Consider the following 22,969-nt stretch of genomic DNA (forward strand, 5'->3'; position numbering starts at 1 on the left):
TCTCCCTATGGAAACAGAGCAAGTATTATAGCAAAACAAAAAAGGGATAACACATACAACAATATTCAGTGACTAGATATCTACACCAACCCCCAAATACAAGCTGATCAGGACAAGTTACCAAGCGCTACAAAGCCCACATGCTCTAAGAAACTCTGAAATCTGCAGGGGAAAAGCAAAGGGAAACCAAATTGCCTTTAGGTCTCATTGGAAAGCTCAGGAACAGCAACAGAAGCTGGGAGCTGACTTTTCAGGCTCTGATGGATGGAAAGACTAAAAGGACACACAGGTATGGTGGTGCTAGAATATTCTGTAGATCTGAGTCCCATGAATTCTTAAAACTGAAGCCCTGTCACAGGACAAAGCCAGCACTGAGGAGAAACTACTGGGGTTGCATCCTAATTGAGCAAGGCAAGGATAACAGGAAGAAGAGAAGAGAAAGTCCAGATAAAAAGAGGGCAAGAGAGCACAGAAGCCTGAACCTACTCTCCATCACTGTGAAAATAGCAGAAATGGCATCTTAAGAACCATGAACTTAAAAATGCTACCCTGGCCCACATCTCTCTCCTAAAAGACCATGAATACTCATTTCAATTAAAAATGCACAATATATTCGTGCCCCAGTCTGGGAAGATCCCACATGCCGCGGAGCGGCTGGGCCAGTGAGCCATGGCCGCTGAGCCTGTGCGTCCGGAGCCTGTGCTCTGCAACGGGAGAAGCCACAACAGTGAGAGGCCCGCGTACTGCAAAAAAAAAAAAAGCACAATATAAAAAAACCACAGTCAATTTCCATTTAGAGTTACTACAAGAAAAAAATGAAAAAACAAAAAAAAGAAAATCATAGAAAGTATGATTAGAATTATTAAAGCTCACAAATTAAAAACCCATTTTTAAAGATCCATAAAAAGTTAGAAATAAAATAAAAATTCATTTTGGAAATAAAGAGTAAACTAGAAGTAACACAAGAATGAATAAACAAAATGGGAAACATCTTTAAATATAGCAGCGGAAGAGTAACGAGAGTGATCGCATCTGCCTGCGACTCAAGAATTTCCTGAGGTGCGCAGGAGGAGACCCAGCGAGCCGGTGTCAGCGAGGTTGTGGGCGCGGCTCGCCAAGGTCTCCTAACGTTTATCATCTGTGGGACCGTGAAGTGTTACACTCAAGCCTACAGGCCCCTCCAAAGTTTATTTGTTTTGAAGGTGAGACTTCTTTTTCTTTTTTCCTTTTTAGCTTTAAAGATTTTAGAGGGCTTCCCTGGTGGCGCAGTGGTTGAGAGTCCGCCTGCCGATGCAGGGGACACGGGTTCGTGCCCCGGTCTGGGAAGATCCCACATGCCGCGGAGCGGCTGGGCCCGTGAGCCATGGCCGCTGAGCCTGCGCATCCGGAGCCTGTGCTCCGCAACGGGAGAGGCCACAACAGTGAGAGGCCCGCATACCGCAAAAAAAAAAAAAAAAGATTTTAGACACATGACTTCTTGCCTCACATAGTTTCTCTGGAAAGGAAGACAGTATATTTGAGGATGGAAAAAGTAATTATTCCACCAAGACTGTCTTTCACTAAATGCTAAGCAGCTGGGAAATCCACCACGTTTCCCACCTTCTCATGTGTCTTAATATCTAGTCTTTGCCAACTTCACCACTGGTACAATATGGGTTATAGACAATTCAAATACTAACCTGTAATGGAAAAATCTTTAATAATAATAATGATAATAGTAATAATAGTAATAGTAAAACAAAGAAAGAGAAAGACAAATACCATATGATATCACTTATATGTGGAATCTAAAATACGACACAAATGAACTCATCTATGAAACAAAAACAGAATCACGGACATAGAGAACAGACTGGTGGTTGCCAGGGGGAAGAGGTTGGGGGAAGGAGGAGTGGGAGGATGGGGTTAGAAGATGTGAGCTTTTATATACAGAATGGATAAACAACAAGGTCCTACTGTAGAGCACAGGGAACTATATGCAATATCCTGTGATAAACCCTAATGGAAAAGAATATAACAAAAAGAATGTATATATATATAACTGAATCACTTTACTGTGCAGCAGTAATTAACATAACATTGTAAATCATACTTAAATAAAAATAAATAAATAAATAATAGTAATACCATAACAACAGCCTAATTCTTTTACAGTTTACAAAGGACTCCTGCATACATTATCTCATCTGATGCTCACAGCTCTGCCTTAAGAAGACATGACATCCTCATTTTATAGACAGGAAGGCTAAAGGTTCATGCATAATGCATGACAAAACCAAAAAGCAACTTTGGATCTCCTGATTTCTCATTTAGTGTCTTTTCACTACACACTGTGTGCTTGGACTTGGAAGTGCCAACAGTTGAAGTTGTCACATTACAGTTAGTTTATAAACAGTCAGAAGAAGTTTCCCAATTTAGAGAGTTAATAATTCCAAAAGAGATGAAGCTACTTTGCCAATGACATTTCCCAAGACAAACAAAAACCATAATTGAAAAAGAGAATATGAAACACCTTCATGCTGCTATCAAAGTAAAGCTTGAATGATTGAATAAGTAGGAAAAGATGTCAAGTTCAAATTAAACAAAATTAAGTCAAATACACAAATGTGATGAAAATATAAAGTAGCAAAATATTTTTGTTTACAATTCAACTAATAGGAAAATATTAGGACAGATTATTATTTACGGATTAATGAATAAAACAGGAACCCGGATGTTTGGCACAGAGCAGGTAAAATAACAGACTTGAAACTCCCTCTCTTGCCTCCAGCAAAAAAGAACCGGCAGCTTTCTGAGGCAGTGAGGTACACAGAATGCAACTTTAAAGCACATGCAAGACAAGTGTAACATGACTTCAGAAAGAAAGTTTTGACCAGAAGGCTATAAAAACACTGCTCTGTGCCACACAGAGCCCATACAATGCATAATATAATATTTGAAAGAGATTTTAAAAGAGTACATTGCATATAAAAAATTTCAAAAATGCTACATTCACATTAGAATAGCATGTCAGAGAAACCAAAACTGAACAGGCAGATCTTGTCCTAAAGGTATATTCAATAAATTGCTTTTCAAATTCTAAATATACCTCTATATACTCAAGGAGAGCAGACAGTTTGTGTGGCTTTCACAATAAGACCCTTGTTCTGTTCCTGGTAGTTAACAAGTCCTACAGCTTAAATATATATATATATATATATATATATATATATATATATATATATATATATATATATATGATCTAGAATTACTTTACACTTTCAAATGTAGTTCTTCAAAAATCAAAAATAGAACATCACTGATCATTCCTTTCCTTCTGAACTGAAGGAACAATAAATTAACTTCCAGTGAAATAAATGACATGGTGGCTCACAGTCTAGATTTAGGTAGCAGAAAACGTATTAAACATTGAAGTTGGCTTTATCCAATTAATTCACAAGATAATTTTTTTTATTTTAATGGTTCTGATTTTTTTCTACTTCCTTAGCCTAATTTAAGATAATCTTTTAAAATATCAAGGTCAACTGTGATTTTCCGGTTTTACTATGTCCTGTGTTGATTCTGCTTTAGATGCCATATTCTGTTAATGAGGAGGTCTAATTTGTGAAGCACCATTGTGTATTCAGAGGCTTATGGAGGTAATTAAGTGACCTTCTTACCCAATGATGTATTTGAAAGAAGTCTGTAAGTACAAGGTGCTAAACAAATATAAGACATATTATCATAAAGTACCTATTGCATGTAAATCTGTACATATACATATGCATATCTATATTTAGAATTTTTCCCACTTGTAGTCAATAACCCACAGATTAAGATGGGTAAACCAGTTTCTGGTTAAGATCCAATCAGTGAGTTGTGCAGATCAGGCTAAGAATAATACTTGAAACCATAATCTTGACTGAAAAACATTAACTGTATGAAATACTACACCTCAAAAAACAAAAACAAAAAACAGGGAGTCTCTAATTTATCAAGAGGTTCTTTTCCAAAAGTTTACTTGTTGGGTCTGTTACATCATATATTTTTTTTTATAAATATGTGATTAGCTTCCCAGTTCATCAGATGAATCTCTTTAACTCATAATGAACATTATACTACCTGCAACATAATTTTCATGAATGTTCTTCTAACATTTGAAGCCAGCTACCTGGTCTCCCTAATTTTCTGTGTGTACCTTTAACTAATTTTCATAGTAAATGGTTTTCATCGGTCTTGCCTCTCATTTATCAAAGTTCCTCTGAGGACACACCGAGTTTAACACAGCTCCAGATGTGGTCTGACTAGAACAGAGACTGGCGGACTTCTTACCTCCTGAGATATCCGTGTGGAACCTCAGAAACGTAAGGTACTATTTTACGTTATGGGATTCAAAATAAATAAGATCTAGATCAGTGGTTCTCAGCCTTGGTTTCACATCATAACCACCTGGGGTGATTTTTTAGAAATCTGTATGCCAAGGTCTCAATCTCAATATACAGAACAAGGGTTAAGGCTCTTGCATGAGGATATTTTTTTTAAAGCTCCGAAGATGATGCGTATCTAGACTGGAGAATAACCAATCTGGATAATTATCAAATTGTGTTGCTATTACTTCCAAAATCATAGCATCAGTGCAAAAATGATTAACTTAAATGCCCAAGTGCTTGTGGAATGGTAGGGTAAGGATCCGATCGTCTATAACAACAGTGAGTACACTGGCAAAAAAGGGCAAAATCAACATTTTTGGAACTCTCCAACTTAATGAAAGGCTTGTAACTGGGGTGTTTATTCAAGAAAAACAGCTGAACTTCAGTAAGAACAGTGAGCTTTGTGGCATCTTGACTTTACCACCTTCCTCTCCCCAGCTCTGCAGTAGCCTTGAAAACCAATGGCCTGGAAACCATGGTATCTGTGAAAAACCTGCAGCCTGGCAGCCACAGGAGGGGGAAGAATGGGTTTGGAGCTCCCCCAAAAGCCTCATTACAAAAGAATGGTCACTGTTTGACCTGAATGGCAACTTTTAGGAAAAGCTCCAAAGGCTTGTCTTTACCTCAGGACTCATTTAACGAGGAAAGTCCCATCCTCAGGGTGTGTCTTAAAAAAAAAAAAAATCAGTGGCAATTATTGAACATAAAAGCTGTTTGAGATGGCAATATCAGTTGGGACAAACAAGAGGTTGGACCAAAACAAAATTTTAAAGGAAAATCTTGGAAATGTGAGGTCTATAGAGGGCTGCGCAAAACTCCACCATATTCCTGGGGCTTTAAAATGCCACAAGCAAGTGTAGGGATATGCACGTGCTCAGAAAAGACCTGAGGCAGCTGCGATCGCTTGTCTCTGCCTGACCGTGAGGCCCTACACGAGAAGCGAAGGGTAAGACAGATGTGTGAGCTGCTAGTGTTCAATGTCCGCCGTAGGATGTACACAGGGCCCCACACCAAACGGTAAGAAATCTAACGAGGCCGAGTGTTTGAGGAAACCTCCATCAACTCATTAGCTGTCCAATGAGCTAACTGAGAAGAAACCTCAGTGGTCAAACTGAGAAGGAACACAGATGGTACAGAATTAGTCACAGAAAGTCGATGACAAACAATAGCAAAAACAACAACAAACAGCAAGAACACAACCCCTGAAAAGGGGGGAATCTGATTTCCAGAGTTCCTAAATTATATTATTTTAAATATAAGGTTTCCAATAAGAAGTTATAAGACATAACAACAACAAAAAAAGTATGCCACAAAGTATGCCCCAGGGAAAGAAAGCAGTCAATAAAATCTGACTGTAAGGAAGCCTGTGCCATGTTGGACTTATTAGATAAAGACGTTAAATCAGCTATTATAAATATGTACAAGGAACTAAAGGAAACCATGCCTAAACAATTAAAGTTTGAGAACAATGTGTCAGGAAGTAGAGAACATTAATAAAGAGATTTAACTTATTAAAAAAAAAAGTCAATTAGAAATTCTGGAGTTGAAATGTTCAATAACCGAAATGGGAAGTTTACTATATGGGCCCAAAATCAGATGTGAGTGGGCAGAAAAGAAACTTGGTGAATTTGAAGATAGGTCAGTTCAGATTATCTAGTCTGAGAAGCCAAACAAAAAATGGAGAAAAATGAACACATCCTCAGAGACCTACAGGATACCATCAAGCATACCAACCTATGTATATGAGAGATCTGGAAGAAGAGAAAGGGACAGAAAGAATATTTGAAGAAATAATGGCAAAAGCTTCACAAATTTGAGAAAAAAAAATTTAACCTATATATTCAAGTATCTTAAGGAATTCCAACTATAATAAACTCAGATACACACCTAGACACATTATAATTAAAGTGCTGAAAGACAAAGAGAGAATCTTGAAAGTTGCAGGCTGCACTTGAAAGTTGTATGTGGCTATCATGTACAAGGGAACTTCATTAATACCAGTATCTGACTTCTCATCAGAAAGCATGGAGACATTTCCAAGATGGTGGACTTAGAAGCACCAGACACTTGTTCCCCCATGGAAACATTAAATAAACAACTAACAGACTGGCTAAAGTAACTTTATAGGAGCTCTGGAAACCAATTCAGAGATCTATAGTAAATAAACAAACACTGAACCAAGATAAAGTCACATTCACAACTTCAGGAAATTTCCTGGCAGTTTTACTTGCCCATGTCCCATCCCCTTCCTGGCAATGCTACAGGTCAGGAGGAAGCGGGCCAATTCCCAGTCCCCTCCCTTGACCAGAACAAGAGGAATAGAAACGACTTGCAACGCTCTGGCCTGTGGATGAGCTACCTGAGAGACTGGTCCCTGTCTCATGTGACTAAGAACTAAATGTGAAATTGTGGTGTATGCTGGACCTCAGGTGGCAGAAGCTGTGGAAGACAATGGTACTCATTGTGGGGTGTGAAAACTGCAGGGGGACTGCAGACTCACAGACACCTCAGGGCAAGAAGTTATAAGAAGAGGAATAAAATAGAACATTTAAGGCCCCAAGAAAAAACTGGGGTGAGACTCTTTGGGAAATTAAGACATTTAAAAGCAGCTATGAATATGGGGGAAATTTTAAGTAGATAGACACACTGGCCCAGATAAAACACATGCCCAGAAAAGATCTGAGAAGACTTTACACCTTTACCCTAGGTGATTCCAATAGGAATGACAAGAATGACTAGTGAAAGTCTTCCAAGCCAATCTGAAACGAGTAGCGGCTGTTTTTTCAAATGCCCGATTTTCAACAAAAAAACCACAAGATACACCAAGAAAAAGGAAAACATGGCTCACTCAAAGGAACAAAGTAAATCTCCAGAAACCAACCCTGAAGAAACAAATGCATCAGACTTACAGATGTATCAGGCAACGACTGTAAAACATCTATCTTAAGTATGCTCAAAATGCTCAAGGAATACACAAAGAATTAAACAAAATAAGGAAAATGATATAGAAATAACATGAGAATATCAGCAAAAAGATAGAATTTTTTTTAAAGAACCAAATACAGATTGTAGCACTGAAAAATATAATAACTGAATTGAAAAATTAACTAGAGGTATAAAATAACAGACTCAAATTGGCAGAAGAAAGAATCAGTGAACCTGAAGACAGGACATTTGAAATTACTAAATGTAAGGAGAAAAACAAAAAAGAGAGAGAGAGAGAGAGGGGCAGAGAGATTATTTGAAGAAATAGTGGCTGAGAACATTCCAAATTTGAGTAAATACATGGATATACAAACCCAAGAGGTTCAATATACTTTAGGATAAACTTAAAGAGACCTGATAAAGGTAAATAGAAAAATACAAATAGCAGTGTTGTAGTAATTTGGTTTGTAACCCTACTTTTTATTTTCTATTAAGATTTAAAAGACAAATTCATAAAAATTGTTATAAATCTATGTTACTGGGTACACAACATGTAAAGATGTAATTTGTGGCACTGGGAACATCAAGGGGGAGTGGGAAAGCGGAATTGTAAAGAAGTAGAGTGCCTGCATGCACCTGAAGTTGTTTGTGTCAATTTAAGGTGAACGGTCGTAACTTGAGGATAACATATGTAATCCCCATGGTAACCACAAAGAAAATATCTATAGAATACGCACAGAGGGAAAGGAGAAGGGAATAAAAATATGGCACTACAAAAAATCAACTAAACACAAAGGAGAGCATTAATGAATGAGGGGGAAAAGCCACAAAACATACAGAAAACAAATATTAAAATAGCGAAAGTAAGTGCTTCCCTATCAGTAATTACTCTAAATATAAATGGATTAAACTCCCCAATCAAAATACACAGATGGGCTGAATGGAAATTTAAAAAAAGATCCAGTATGATGTCTACAGAGATTCACTGTAGGTCTAAGGACACACATAGATTGAAAGTAAAAATATGGGAAGGTATTCCATGAAAAGTCAAAAACTACTTAAAAAGAGAAAGAAGGATGTATAATGGTAAGAGGGTAAATTCAACTAGATATAATACAATAATTATAAGCATTTGTATAAATCCCAAAAACATATGAAGCAAACATTGACAGAACTGAAGGAAGAAACAGACAGCTCCTTAAAAACAAGAGTGGGATACTTCAATACCCCATTTTCAATCATGGATAGGACAATCAGACAGAAGATCAATAAGGAAATAGAGGAATTAACCAACACTATAGACCAATTGGATCTAACGGACATATATAAAACACTTTACCCAACAACAGCAGAATATACATTTTTCTCAGTGAGCACAGAACATCATTCTCCAGGAAGACTATATTTTAGGCCACAAAATCAGTCTAACTTAAAAAAAAAAAAAGATTGAAATCATACAAAGTAACTTTCCTGAACACAATGATTGAATGAAAATAGAATTCCACAACAGAAGGAAAACTGGAAACTACACAAATATGTGATAATTAAGCAATACACTTGTAAATAACTATTGGGTTAAAGAAGACATCACTCTATTTCCTAAAGAAAAAAATAGAAAAACAGTAGAGAAAAGTCAATGAAACCAAGAGTTGGCTATTCAAAACAAAATTGACAAATCCTTAGCTAGATTAATGAAGAAAAAAAGAGAAGACTCAACTCAAATCCAAAATTAAAGAAGGGACATAACAATTTAGAGAAATAAAAAGGATTGTAAGAGAATACTATCAACAGTTGTATGCCAACAAATTGGATAACCTAGAAGAAATGGATAAATTTCTAGAAACACATAACCTACCAAGACTGGACCATGAAGAAACAGAAAATATGAACAGATCTATATAAGTTATAAGTAAGGAAATTGAATCAGTAATCAAAAACCTTCCAACAAAGAAAAGCCCAGGACAGGATGGTTTCACTGGTGAATTCTACTGAACATTTAAATAAAAATTAACAACAGGGCTTCCCTGGTGGTGCAGTGGTTGAGAGTCCGCCTGCCGATGCAGGGGACACGGGTTCGTGCCCCTATCCCGGAAGATCCCACATGCCGCGCAGCGGCTGGGCCCGCGAGCCATGGCCGCGGAGCCTGTGTGTCCGGAGCCTGTGCTCCGCAACGGGAGAGGCCACAGCAGTGAGAGGCCCGCGTACAGCAAAAAAAAAAAAATTAACAACAATCCTCAAACTCTTCCAAAGAATTGAAGAGGAGATAACACTCCCAAATGCAGTGTATGAGGCTAGCATTACTCTGATACCAAAGCCAAATAAGGACAGTATAAAAAATGAAAACTGCAGTCCTCAACAAAACAGTAGCAAACCAGATTCAATAGGATTACACATCATGACAAAGTGGAATTTATTCCTAGAAAGTATGGGTGGTTCAATACAAGAAAATCAATCAGTATACTACCCTGCATTAACAGAATAAAGGTTAAACCCACAAGAGCACATCAATTGATGCAGAAAAAGTATTTGACAAAATTCAACATCCTCATATGATTAAAAAAACAAGCTCAACAAACTAGGAATAGAAGAAAACAATCTCAACATAATAAAGGCCAAGGAGGAAAAACCCACAGCTGAGATCATACTCCATGGTGAAAGACTGAAAGTTTCTCTCCAAGATCAGGAACAAGACAAGTGTGCCTGCTTTCAGGGAATACAGCCAATATCTTATAGTAACTATAAATAGAATATAACTTTTAAAAATTGTGAATCACTGTGCTGTACACCTGAAACTTATATGATACTGTAAACAATTCTACATCAATTTAGAAAAATTAAAAACAAAACAAAACAAGCAAAAAAAGCTCTGTGCCCAGAAAGACAGAGGGACATAACGTTGCATCAGAAACTGGGGTCCAAACCCATGAACTGTGAGATGACACAGTTTCTGATGGTGAACAAGGGCAGTGTGTGGTCCTGGGAGTTCCTGGCTGAGGTGGAGATAATGATATGATTCACTCAATGGATGAGATTATTAGTTTAATAAAGTAACTGGAAACTGATCAACTGTACTTCCAAATAAAATGGTTACATGGTTTCATGAGCAGCTTATGGTTGGCACGCCTGTTTAGAACAGGCTATACCTTTTAGTCATTACTTTCCATTTTGTATATTACACCTCTGTCAACCTACCCCTTCCTAAACTAGCAACCTCCATTGTAGCCCCCTTTGGGGCTGAGAAGCATGGAATGGGAAACTGTAGCAGGACAGGAGGGGAATCCAGGTGAAAGCAACAAATGTGACCCACAGATACTGAAGACAACTTTGTCACACCCTCAGTTGTGTTTGGGCCTTCAAGTTCCCACTTGAAAATCCGGCACACAGAAAAAATACCTGTAATACAGTTCACTTTAGTTTATAGGATTTTAGAAACTGGGGGCCAGATGAGGAGCCTACTTTGAACTATTTGGTGACTTATTAAAAATAGGTGGGCTGCCAAACACGGATTACATTTTAAACAGGTTTTCAATGTTTTAAAAACCTACGCAGCCTTTTTGGCACACCGTGGACAGCTATACATTCTTTGGCCCAAGCGTGACCATGACCAAATCCAAGCTCCTAAGCCGTGTCCATGGCAGTCTTCTCAGTATAAAGTTACAGCCCTACACGCTCCTTTCCCAGGTTCTCTCTGGCTTCCAGATTGGGCATGGCTCATTGGGCAGCAGAAATTAAACAGAGTGTGATGTCAAATTCCTGCCTGGTTTGATCAGCTGTGTTTTGTCACACCTGTAGTGAGGAAGCTAAAATTGCCCAAGCTTGTATTTCAGCCTCACAGAAATTAACTTTTTCCTCGTCTCTTTTGGGGGATCATTCTCATACATCTTCTAACTGGCTTCTCTGTTTGGGGCAGACCCTCAGGTTGCTGGTTTTGAAATTACTAGAGATTTTTGTTTTTCCCTCTGAGATGAAAATTCACAACCAGACATTATTTTCTAAACAAGTAGCAAAATTAGGTTTAAGAAGGTTACAAGGCCAAGAGATCTCATGGATATATTACTGATTTGGAAGACAGATTGAGTTTTCTTCCTAATGCTACAGCTGACTTATTACACAGAGTATTTATTCTAAAATAAAATACCTGTTTCCCAACTAATTCAGAAGGAAGTGGTGACTACAAATTAGTATGAATTATGTGAATCACTTCTTATAAAAAGGCCAATATAAAAAGGCCAATAAATATATGTAAACTTCTACTTTTTTCTTAATAAAAACTTTTAAAAGTCATTAATGAAAAGAAATAGGATTAAATACTATCTTACAGCATTCATAAAAAGAAAATATTAAAAAACGCAGTGATATTTTAAGAAAGAAACATGATTCTTATAAATGCTGGCAAAAAGCTTGAAAGTAAGTGATGTAACACAATTATACATTCTTTATGTGAATTCTGTAATTTTTCAATATCTTATTTTTCATGGAGCACAAATGTGAGTTGATTTTCTGCAGCAGGAAATTTTGGTTCTTAAGAACAAAGAATTTAATACGTGGATCTTTGCCAGATTTAGTTGTTGCATTCTTTACATCACAAGTTCATAATACTGAACACCTGTTCAACCACTGTTTTCCTCCAAAAATGTGTTTGATCATTCAGCTGGAAAGGAGCAGCTTTTCACTTCCATTTACAAATCTCTCACACTTTTTACAAAGCAGCTTTTCATCTGCAGCCAGACTTGCAGCTCATGAATTTTACCAAAGAACAGAGGTCACATCTTAGGATCTCTGTCCTTTTTAGTAATCTTAACAGGAAAACAACAACAAACTTTCCTTAAGCCTTAAATAAAACCTTTTAAATAAAGCTACTTAGAAAAATATGCAGTGAATTTTTCGTAATTACTTCAGTTTTATTTCAGCCTCTGTAGTTTAGTTCTTGATAGACTGAAGAATACTGAGTAGTTTTTAAACTGAAGATGCTTATTTCCTATCTTAAATATTCTTTCAGGTTTAATATAAGACCATAAAACAGACTTACATTTCACACCCTGATTTTCGAATCATATAAGGAATGGACAGATATTATCAAGCAGGCAAAACATTTCTTTTTCACTTAGTACATCTTCTGTATCACTGATAAGTGACCAAAAACTATAATATACTGACTTTCTCCAGAATGAAGGAAAATTTTAAGTTTTCTAGTTGAGACACTGGCCTCCTGGTAAAAAAGTCAGTATTTCTTACTACAAAAATCCCACTGTCCATTTGTTCAATACATCTAATTACAACGCAAATACAATGCCAACTTATTTTGTGACTCTTCGTCACAATTATTCCACAATTCATTACTGAAATACTTTGCTGTCTCACTCATTCACTGATAGGTAGCTTTAAATATTTCCCAGCAAGAAAAGAGGCAATCCATCCAACACAAGTAATTTCCACATCTCATTTTCTTAACAGATCTGAAAACGTGTTCTAATGTATATGCTGCTAACAGTATAAAAAATGGGTAACATCTGTCTCGAACAGTTGACACCTCATCACATCCATTCCACATGGACACACACAGAGCGTGCTCAGATTGGCACAGCCCTTAGCTATCATTGACAGTGGCTGGTTTCTGCAGCATGACTGTCAGTGCCATCAATCCAGATAAAGAAATGGTTTATTTCTAAATGATGCCAACTCCTATGATTCATAAGTTAATAATTCTAAAGTGACTTGCGAAAGCATCTTACATGAAAAATGTGGAAATGCTTTCTTATAAAATAAAAGGAAATTTTCCCTAGAAAGCTGAGTCATTAACTTACCTGAAGCAGAGGGCGGGAGGGAGCGGAGAAGAGGGAAGAATGGGCCAAAATATCTGGCAAGATCTTTTCTGGTTCTGTTACTTTACTGCGAGCTGGATGCCCAGAATATTCAAAAAATGTTTCCTGCCTCTAGTCTCCCATAGAACATATACTCTTATTTGAAAACAATGTAAATTTACCTAAAACAGTAGAATATACAAAGTATATTCTTGAGGATGCTCAAGCATGAGGATGGGATGCTCATCTACTTGAGGATGCTAACTGAATATAACCAAGTGGGTTAAGTTTTGGATAGTGATGTAATATAAGACACGTGAGACCCTAAAGGAGTCCCAAGCATACATAACTTCAGTGCATACAGACATTTATAAGTATCTTTACCTATATTACTTTAGCTTATCAAAAAGGAAGTTGACTGTAAAATGTGCTAGTATTTTACATTTACCACCAAGGAAGAGAAAACACTGCCTGTTAACCTAGGGACACAATGTCAATTATAAAACATATCCCTAGGGAACTGTGCTCAAATTTCTACCAATAGGTCATAGGTAACTTTATTTTCTCTCCCTATATGAAGGAGCATTCTAGAAAGGCTCAAATGATGGAAGTTTTGCTTCATTTAACCTCACTCTTTTTTTTTTAACACTAGAAACTTAATTGCATAAATATTATGCATTTATGTTAAGATGCAAAACAATGGGCATACAGAATGTAATGAGCACCTGCACAGGGTCTGGCAAACAGTTAGTGCGAAACCAATGTTGTTGAAGTAATGACATTATCTGACATGCCTGGAGATTGAGTTAAATCATTATTAACTTTTAATCTTATGATATTCATGTACTGTCATGAAGCTCAAGGCAAAATGAAAATTTAAATGTAAATGCTTATGAAGTAGAAACCCAGTCTAACTACTAATTATTAAAACTATAACATGTTCTTCACCAGCATCATTTTATATTCTGGGGCTGTCTTTCGCAATTACTAAGAAGTAACAGAAGTTGTATCTCCTTGGGTATAATACATGGGTGAAAATGAGATAAAATCTCATTTAACCCCCAGATTACTATGTTTAGGTTAAAATTTGAATGAAAAACAAAACAAAACAAAACCCTATTCTATTCCTGATTTGTGATTAATTTTTGGTACGAGTATTGAAAAAACAAACCAACATTTTATGGATTTTAATTATTAATTTGGGTTAGTATGGAAAGGATTAATCAATAACATGTAAAATCTTTTCCAACCACAATGCTATAAGACTGTAAATCAACTACAAGAAAAAAACTGCAAAAAACACAAACGTGTGGAGGCTAAACAATATGCTACTAAACAACAAATGGATCACTGAAGAAATCAAAGAGGAAATCAAAAATACCTAGAGACAAGTGAAAATGAAAACATGACAATCCAAAATCTATGGGATGAAGCAAAAGCAGTTCTAAGAGGGAAGTTTATAGCAATACAATCCCACCTCAGAAAACAAGAAACATCTCAAATAAACAACCTAACCTTACACCTAAAGCAACTAGAGAAAGAATAACAAGCGAAACCCAAAGTTGGTAGAAGGAAAAATCACAAAGATCAGAGCAGAAATAAATGAAATAGAAATAAAGAAAACAATAGAAAAGATCAATGAAGCTAAAAGCTGGTTCTCTGAAAAGATAAGCAAAATTGATAAACCTTTAGCTAGACTCATCAGGAAAAAAAGGGAGAGATCTCAAATCAATAAAATTAAAAATGAAAAAGGAGAAGTTACAACTGACACCACAGAAACACAAAGGATCATAAGAGACTACTACAAGCACTATATGCCAATAAAATGGACAACCTGGAAGCAATGTACAAATTCTTAGAAATGTACAACCTTCCAAGACTGACCCAGGATGAAATAGAAAATATGAATCGACCAATCACAAGTACTGAAATTGAAACTGTAATTTAAAAACTTCCAAAAACAAACGTTCAGGACCAGATGGCTTTACAGGAGAATTCTATCAAACATTTAGAGAAGAGTTAGCACCTATCCTTCTGAAATTATTCCCAAAAATTGCAGAGGAAGGAACACTTCCAAACTCATTCTACGAGGCCACCATCACCCTGATATCAAAACCAGACAGAGATACCACAAAAACGAAAATTACAGGCCAGTATCACTGATTAACATAGACCCAAAGATCCTCAACAAAATACTAGCAAACCGAGTCCAACAACACATTAAAAGGATCATACACCATGATCAAGTGGGGTTTAGGGATGCAAGGATTCTTCAACATATGCAAATCAATCAATGTGATACACCATATTAACAAATTACAGAATAAAAACCATATGATCATCTCAATAGATGCAGAAAAAGCTTTTGACAAAATTCAACACCCATTTATGATAAAAACTCTCCAGAAAGTGGGCATAGAGGGAATCTACCTCCACATAATAAAGGCCATATATGACAAACCCACAGCTAACATCATTCTCAATGGTGAAAAACTGAAAGCGCTTCTTCTAAGATCAGGAGTAGGACAAAGATGTCCATTCTTGCCACTTTTATTCAACACAGTTTTGGAAGTCCTATCCACAGCAATCAGAGAAGAAAAAGAAATAAAAGGAATACAAACTGGAAAAGAAGAAGTAAAAGTGTCACTGTTTGCAGATGACATGATACCATACATAGAAAATCCTAAAGACACTACCAGAAAACTACTAAAGCTCATCAATGAATTCGGTAAATTGCAGGATACAAAATTAATACACAGGAATCTGTTTCATTTCTATACACTAACAACAAATGATCAGAAAGAGAAATTAAGGAAACACACATCAAAAAGAATAAAATACCTAGGAATAAACCTACCTAAGGAGGCAAAAGACCTGTACTTGGAAAACTATAAGACACTGATGAAAGTAACTGAAGATGACACAAACAGATGAAATGTTCTCGGATTGGAAGAATCAATACTGTCAAAATGACCATACTACACAAGGCAAGCTACAGATTCAATGCAATCCCTATCAAATTACCAATGGCATTTTTCACAGAACTAGGACAAAAAATATTTTAAATTTATATGGAAACACAAAAGACACTTTCCTTTGTGTTTTTCTTTACTTTTAAAATTGGCATAGTGAATATATAACCATATGCCAACTTATATAATTCTTGAGGTTTAGAACTTTTTGTAGAAGTTGCTTTTTCAAAAACAACTCTCCATTATTTGCATATCTTAGACTTGGAATATTCAAAACAATAGCCACTAGCTACATGTGGCTACTTAAATTAATTAAAACTTAATATAATTAAAAGTTTAGTTCCTCAGTCAGACTAGTCACATTTCAAAACCCACACATGGCTACTGGTTGCAATATCTGAAGAGTACATTTCCATTATCACAGAAATTTCTATTAGATAGAACTGTCTGAAACCACGGTTTGATTGGGATCTATATGAATAATGAGATACTATTTTTTAATATAAATGTGCTTTCTTTCCTCTTGCCTTTCTGAGCACATGACCTCTTTTGCACTTGACCCCTGAGGTATCCTTCTGCCTTGGGAAGATGAGTTTTGTTCTAGAAGTATGCAAGGAAGGAAACCAGTATAATATTCACCTCCTGGTCCTAGAAAATAGGAGTTTTCAAAAGGACAAGAATCTTGCAAATTAGGGTATTTTCTTGAGGAAAGATGTTTTAAATTTCCTTCTCTCCCATTTCAAGGGCCAGACCTGAAATACTAGACCAATAGTCTTCAAAATTCTTGCTTACATATCTCAATACATTTTTGAAAAGGTATGCATCCTCCTCATCTATTTCGAATTGACATCTAAAAATGTTCATCATAAATTTAGTCATAAAAGATGAATTTTGTGATATATTTGACATCAACTTTTGACTCTGCATATTTAATTAATTCAATTTATGGAAATGTCTTCTATACTATGTAATCAGAAAAGCCAGTCCTCCTTGTTGAAATAATCAGCCAAATTATACTTACTGTCAGCTAAGAAATGTGTGACTTCAAGTCTTTAAATTCACAGAAGGGTATTAATTCAGATCCCTTTGATAACTTTGTCACTTCTGAATTGGATGACAGAAAGATTGATAGATAGATAGAAAGAGAGAGAGAGAGATAAATAGATAGGTAAGTAGATAACAGATAGATAGATGATAGATAGATAGATAGATAGATAGACAGACAGACAGACAGGGAGACAGGAGATTGGGCATGTGTTTGTTGCCTGGATGAAGTAAGAAGTTGCCTTTTTCAGTGTTTCTTACCAGAAGTCCTTCCTCTCACAGGGCTCACCCTCAGGAGTTACGTATTCTAGAACTGTCCTTCTGCGTGGTGCTCCAGAAGTTTTTTACTCTACTTAGAGCAATGTGCTTATAAGGTTTAGGAACAGTGAGAGCTATGCTTTCTTCCTTCCTTCCATGCATCCTTTCTTCCTTTCTCCATCTACTACCTATACATACCCTCTCCATCTCTCTCATGCCTTTCCCATATTAGTCATTCCCTCGGCCTAAACTGTCTTCCGGATTTCATATTGGCTCCTTCTATTGATATTAACAGCTCAGCTTCCAGAAAGAACTATTAATCTTCTTTGTATCTATTTCTCCCCTTAATTCATTTCTCACCCCAGTACCATGGACTTAAACTCCCACCTCTCAACTGAAATGTCTATGACCGATGATCTCTTAATTTCCATATTTAATGTACTCTTTTCAGTTTTCAAAGGCAAATGACATCTTAGGGGCAAATGATACTGTTGAACACTCCTCCTTTCTTGGCTTTGCTTCCTTTCTTGTCTTTCTTGAAATTGCCCTCTCCTGGTGATCTCATCACACGTCGGTCTTCCTCTGTGACTGTTCTTTGTCACTGGTCTTCTCTTGTCGCCCACACCCTCTGCCATTCATCTTTGCTCAAGACTTCAACCACCTCCTACATACTGATGGCTCCCATATCTCCAGTCCAGAATCTCTCCTGACACCCAGATTCATATATTCAAATGACTGGACATCTATACCTGGATGAAAGCAAATCCCCCATCTTTTCCCCAAATTGTGTTCTTCCCATGTTTGGTAAAGGTTACTAACAAGGTTAGCAATTAAGGTTACTTGGTTGTCAAAGTTAAAACACTGAAACAAAAACAAAAATTCATACTCTCTCTCACCTCTTTATCATAGCCAACATCCAATAACTCACGAATTTCTGATTCTATTTCCCAATCATTTCTTGTATTTGCTCTTCCTCTTCACCCACACTGCCCCGTATTAGGTCAAACTCCAATTACCTTCCTCTGAATCATGGTAATAGCCTAATCAATCACCCACTCACACATTTTCTAGTGAGCCAATCTGCTTATGTCTCTTCCTTGTTCAAAACTCTTCAGATGTTCATGTTACCCAAATGAAAATGCATTCAGAAGTTCTTGGTAAGAGAAGTGAACAAGCAGAGATCCTCACGGGTCTGTCCTTCCCTCAGGAGTGGTAGGAAGGGAGCTGAGAAGAGTTCAAAGATGCTGAGTTGGTGGGAGTGGAGAGCAGTGGAAGGCAGGAGAGGTTCAGGAGAAATGGAGCTCTTTATGAGGGCTTGGGTGTAGACTGGCCTTGGGGCCAAGGGCTTAAACACAGACAAGATGGGTTGTTCTTAAAGTCTGAGTGTGGCTCAGTTTGGGTCGCTAGCAAAGGAGACCAGTTGGATATTTGGGACAGAAATCTGGGGCAAGAATAATGAATGTGGGAATGCTGGAATACCTTTTAAAGCCAATAATAGATAAATAGGCAGATTGGGAGTTGAAGTCCATACGAATACAGGACGCAGTTTACATGTAATAACAGCACTGACAGAAATGTTATCTATACAAAATGGTAACTCACCAATGATAATATTAAATTCATCATATTTTCAATGAAGATTGAGATTTAACCAGTATCTCTAACACCCTTCTCCAGGAAAAGGAAAGACTTTTGGCATGTTTTTACCTATTACCTTCCACTCCCTAACTTGCTTTCCGAATCATCTGGTAGTTTAGATTCAGATTGTTACTGTGACAACACCATCTGCTTTCATTTTACTTTATGCCATTACTTTTAAAGAAATTCTTTCTTAATAACCTGACAAAATTTGAAAGCCATATTACCAACACAAATTCATATTTAGCTATAAATTCTAATGATTTATTTGTTCATTATTGTTTCTATAACTCATGTTATTCTCTTCCTTAGAATCTTCTGTTTTGCTGGAAAACACTGTAATTTTTTTTCAAAGAAGACTCCTGGGGGATAACTTTCCTGAGTGCTGACATTTCTAAAGGCTCAATGTCTTTATTCTGTCCTTAGTCTACTCTCACTGGAATGCTAGTTTTGCAGGGTATAGAATTCCAGCATAAAAAGTGTTTCCCTCTAAAGACAGTAAAGGCTTTGTTCCTTTTTCTTGTAGAATTTATTGTGAATGATGTTAAGCCTAATACTGGTGTGATTCTTACTCTTATGTAACTTTTTCCTTTCCTTTAATTTCTGGAAACACCAAATTTGTATTTGTGTCTAGGCGTAGATAAATTCTTTTTCCCTACTTGGCACTAAATGGATCTTTTCAATCTGAAGACTAGAGTCTTTCTTCAACTCTTCAGCTTACTGAAACCACTCCCTCCCCCTTTAAAATAAAAATGACTGTTTCTTCTTTTCAATTGCTCTCTTTCTTTTTGTGTGCTTGCGATTCCTATTTAGTTTTTACTTTTACTTTACATTTTTAGCTATTTACTAGACCTTATCATCCAGATAATTACGTAGTCATATCCCAGCATCACACATAACCTAGTATTTATCTCTTTTATTAAATCTATCATTTTGTCAACTATATTTTTAATTTCCAAAAGTTCTTTCTTAATCTATGAATATTTCTTTTTTATTCAGGCTTTTTGGGCCTAGTAGTATCCCTTGGGTCATTCAGAGGATATTAATTTTAAAAATTTAAGGTTGTCTTCTGTTCTTTACATTATCTCTTTCCTCTGAAGTTAGTTCTGCTTATTAATCTTGGCTTGCCTCTGATACCATTAACCTTCCTTAAAGATAATTAAGATCCTTAAAGATATTAAAGATTCCTTAAGGAAGATTAAGGTCTTTCTTAAAGAATATCCTTGGGCTTCCCTGGTGGCGCAGTGGTTGAGAGTCCGCCTGCCGATGCAGGGGACACGGGTTCGTGCCCCGGTCTGGGAGGATCCCACATGCCGCGGAGCGACTGGGCCCGCGAGCCATGGCTGCTGGGCCTGCGCGTCCGGAGCCTGTGATCTGCAACGGGAGAGGCCACAGCAGTGAGAGGCCCGCGTACCACAAAAAAAAAAAAAAAAAAAAAAAAGAATATCCTTAAAGATATTCTTTAAGGATGTGTAGCAATCTTTCTCCAGTAGGCTTCTTTCTTGCTGCCTAAATAATATCATTTATATTTTGCATTTAAAAAATTTCTTTCGACCTTATATAATAGGATTATATTTTATGTCTGCTTCTGAAACTTGTTTTTATTTTGCTCAATATGTTTATGTGATGTATCGATATTGATGAACACATTGCTGAAATACATTCATTTTTCACTGTTGCATTGTATGACATGTTATGACTGTACTATCACCCTGTTGTCCATTTTCCTGTAGGTTGACATCTGAGGTGTTTTTATTTTTCCTTTTTTGTTGTTATAAAAAAATGGTTCCATTAACCAGTTTGTAATAAGTCTTTTCTACCATTGCTACATATCACAATTCACTTTTTACAAAAGATTACTTCTAGTCACAAATATTTAGGAAGATAGAGGCATGTTAAATTTATTACAGGAATTAAATGCTTTAAATAAAAATACTTTAGATAAAAATACTCAACAGAGAGAAATATCTCTAGCAACTAGGATCTTAAAGGGAAATCCCTAAACCTATAGGAAAAGAAATTTAAGTGAAGATAACAGAAATGGGCTGAAAAGAGATCCTCAAAGAAAATAATAAAATTTACAAATGAAGAGCTAAAAGACTTCAGAAACTTCCAGTTCACTCTTTTTTCATATAAAAATTTTATCCATAGGTTTTATATCTAGTCTTTATTGACAGATAAGAAAAGTGCGATTCATGAAATCATGTGACTTTTTCAAGGTAACAAAGAACTTAGTGATTTTTCACTGTAGTAATTCAGACAATAAATAACACAGAAGTCATCTTGAGCTTCTGAAAGTAGCAGTAATGCACTTTCTTTTCACCCAAGAGATAAGAACAGTCAACTTTCCTCCCCCTAATTTACCTGGGGTAGTGGTTTTGATTGCACCAGCCATGTAGAACATGGTAATAAGCACTGCCATCTTAGCCCAGTTTCGTTTTACATATCAAAACTGACCAGGAGAAGGTATTGCTCAAAAATTAGTTTGGCACAAACGTTCAGCACATTTTTACCCCAGATAAATCGGACCAAAAAGAAGTGAAAAGCAATTAGCGACCTGTGGTGACATTATTCCATATGGTATTAGAGACTCTAGAATGGACTGATTTGCAGTCTCTTCTCACCTTTGCATTCTGGATGCAGGGACAAAGGGCCCAGGCTGCACTGGCCTTCACGTCTGGGTGAGGACTGTTTAGTAGGGACCACAACAGACGAACTCCATCTAAGTGATCAATTATCCTAGTGTGAAACAAAAAAACAGAGGCAGAGACTGTAATTAGTACGTGAAAATAAAAATTTAAATGGCCTATCTAGTCACACAATTATAATTATTTTTTCTCCTTTTGACATTTTGCTCAGCTATTTTTTTTCAAAACTTTAACAACAGCAGGGACATAACATGCTGTTGAGTTGTCAGCTCTCTGATTTCAGTTTTAAACTCGTTGACACAGAAAGCAAGCTCCATGATAGTTACGATTCACATAAACTGAAAATCAAGCCATGTAATTCTTTAATTAGCTGTATACAGACTGTTACCTAAATGTAAAAATACTGGTTTCTTTCATATAGTAACATCTAAATACTTTCCAAGACAAATATTTATGGCTCAAAGCTGTGCAGTTACCTTTTCTATTTGGTCTGTGTTTAACTGACTTACCGTACTGCATGACACAGTTTAACCTCTTCCAGTACTAATCTAGCACTAGGAATTAAAATCAGTACAACACACTGCATCCTTTGTGGGGCACGAATAACACATAACTTGTTTTCCATGTGCTCTCTTCCCAGCAAGACCAACATTGCAGACTGTGTTATAGTTACTTAAACACACTGTAATCAAAATATCTTCTTGACTCGCTGAAAAATGAATTATCATCAGAGTCATCTCCACACCATCTGTCTTCTGTTTATATATCAATCAGTCCAGTGAGCATAACCCTGCATTAAGGTCCATCAAGTACTTGCAGTTGAGACGAAGGTCAAACAAAACTTAATATCCCTTACAAACATGGCTTTGTTCAGAAAGATAAACTCAGAGCATATGAAAAAAGATAAAGAACATCAAAATTCCTTTGATTTTGAACCTCAAGTTGAGTTAAATACATGTAGTACTTAGCCACAGATAGAATAAATACTACTAGCTTGGCACCATTCAAATTTTTTCCTGAAAATTGACATGAAAAAACTACATTTCTTGATTATCTGAGTATGCCAGGAAAAAAAAATGTATTATTCCAAAGGTTCCAAGTTGGATATGTTTTCCATAACCTTATAAAACAGTTGGTAATGCAAATAGCTTATAGTAAGATATAAACTCTCTCTTTAAAAGATAATCTTTAATAAGAAAAAAGCACACTGAGAAAGTATTTTAACCCAAAGTTTAACTAAATAGCTTTCTAAAACTAAAGCTTTCTGTCTGTAT

The 22,969-nt window shown here is 36.4% G+C and overlaps 1 protein-coding gene across 5 annotated transcripts in view; it reads right to left on the minus strand.

Moving 5' to 3' along the window:
* Window positions 1-22,969, minus strand: part of ODAD2 (outer dynein arm docking complex subunit 2) — a 248,108-nt gene that overhangs the window by 77,339 nt on the left and 147,800 nt on the right. For all 5 annotated transcript variants that reach the window (XM_081226944.1, XM_081226942.1, XM_081226945.1 and 2 more), the window contains one exon: window positions 21,672-21,786. In XM_081226944.1, coding sequence (XP_081083070.1) covers window positions 21,672-21,786 — 115 coding nt within the window. The remainder of the gene's footprint in view (window positions 1-21,671; window positions 21,787-22,969) is intronic.

The sequence above is a fragment of the Mesoplodon bidens genome, assembly GCF_964165515.1.
Source record: "Mesoplodon bidens genome assembly, chromosome: 3".
Lineage (NCBI taxonomy): Eukaryota > Metazoa > Chordata > Mammalia > Artiodactyla > Ziphiidae > Mesoplodon > Mesoplodon bidens.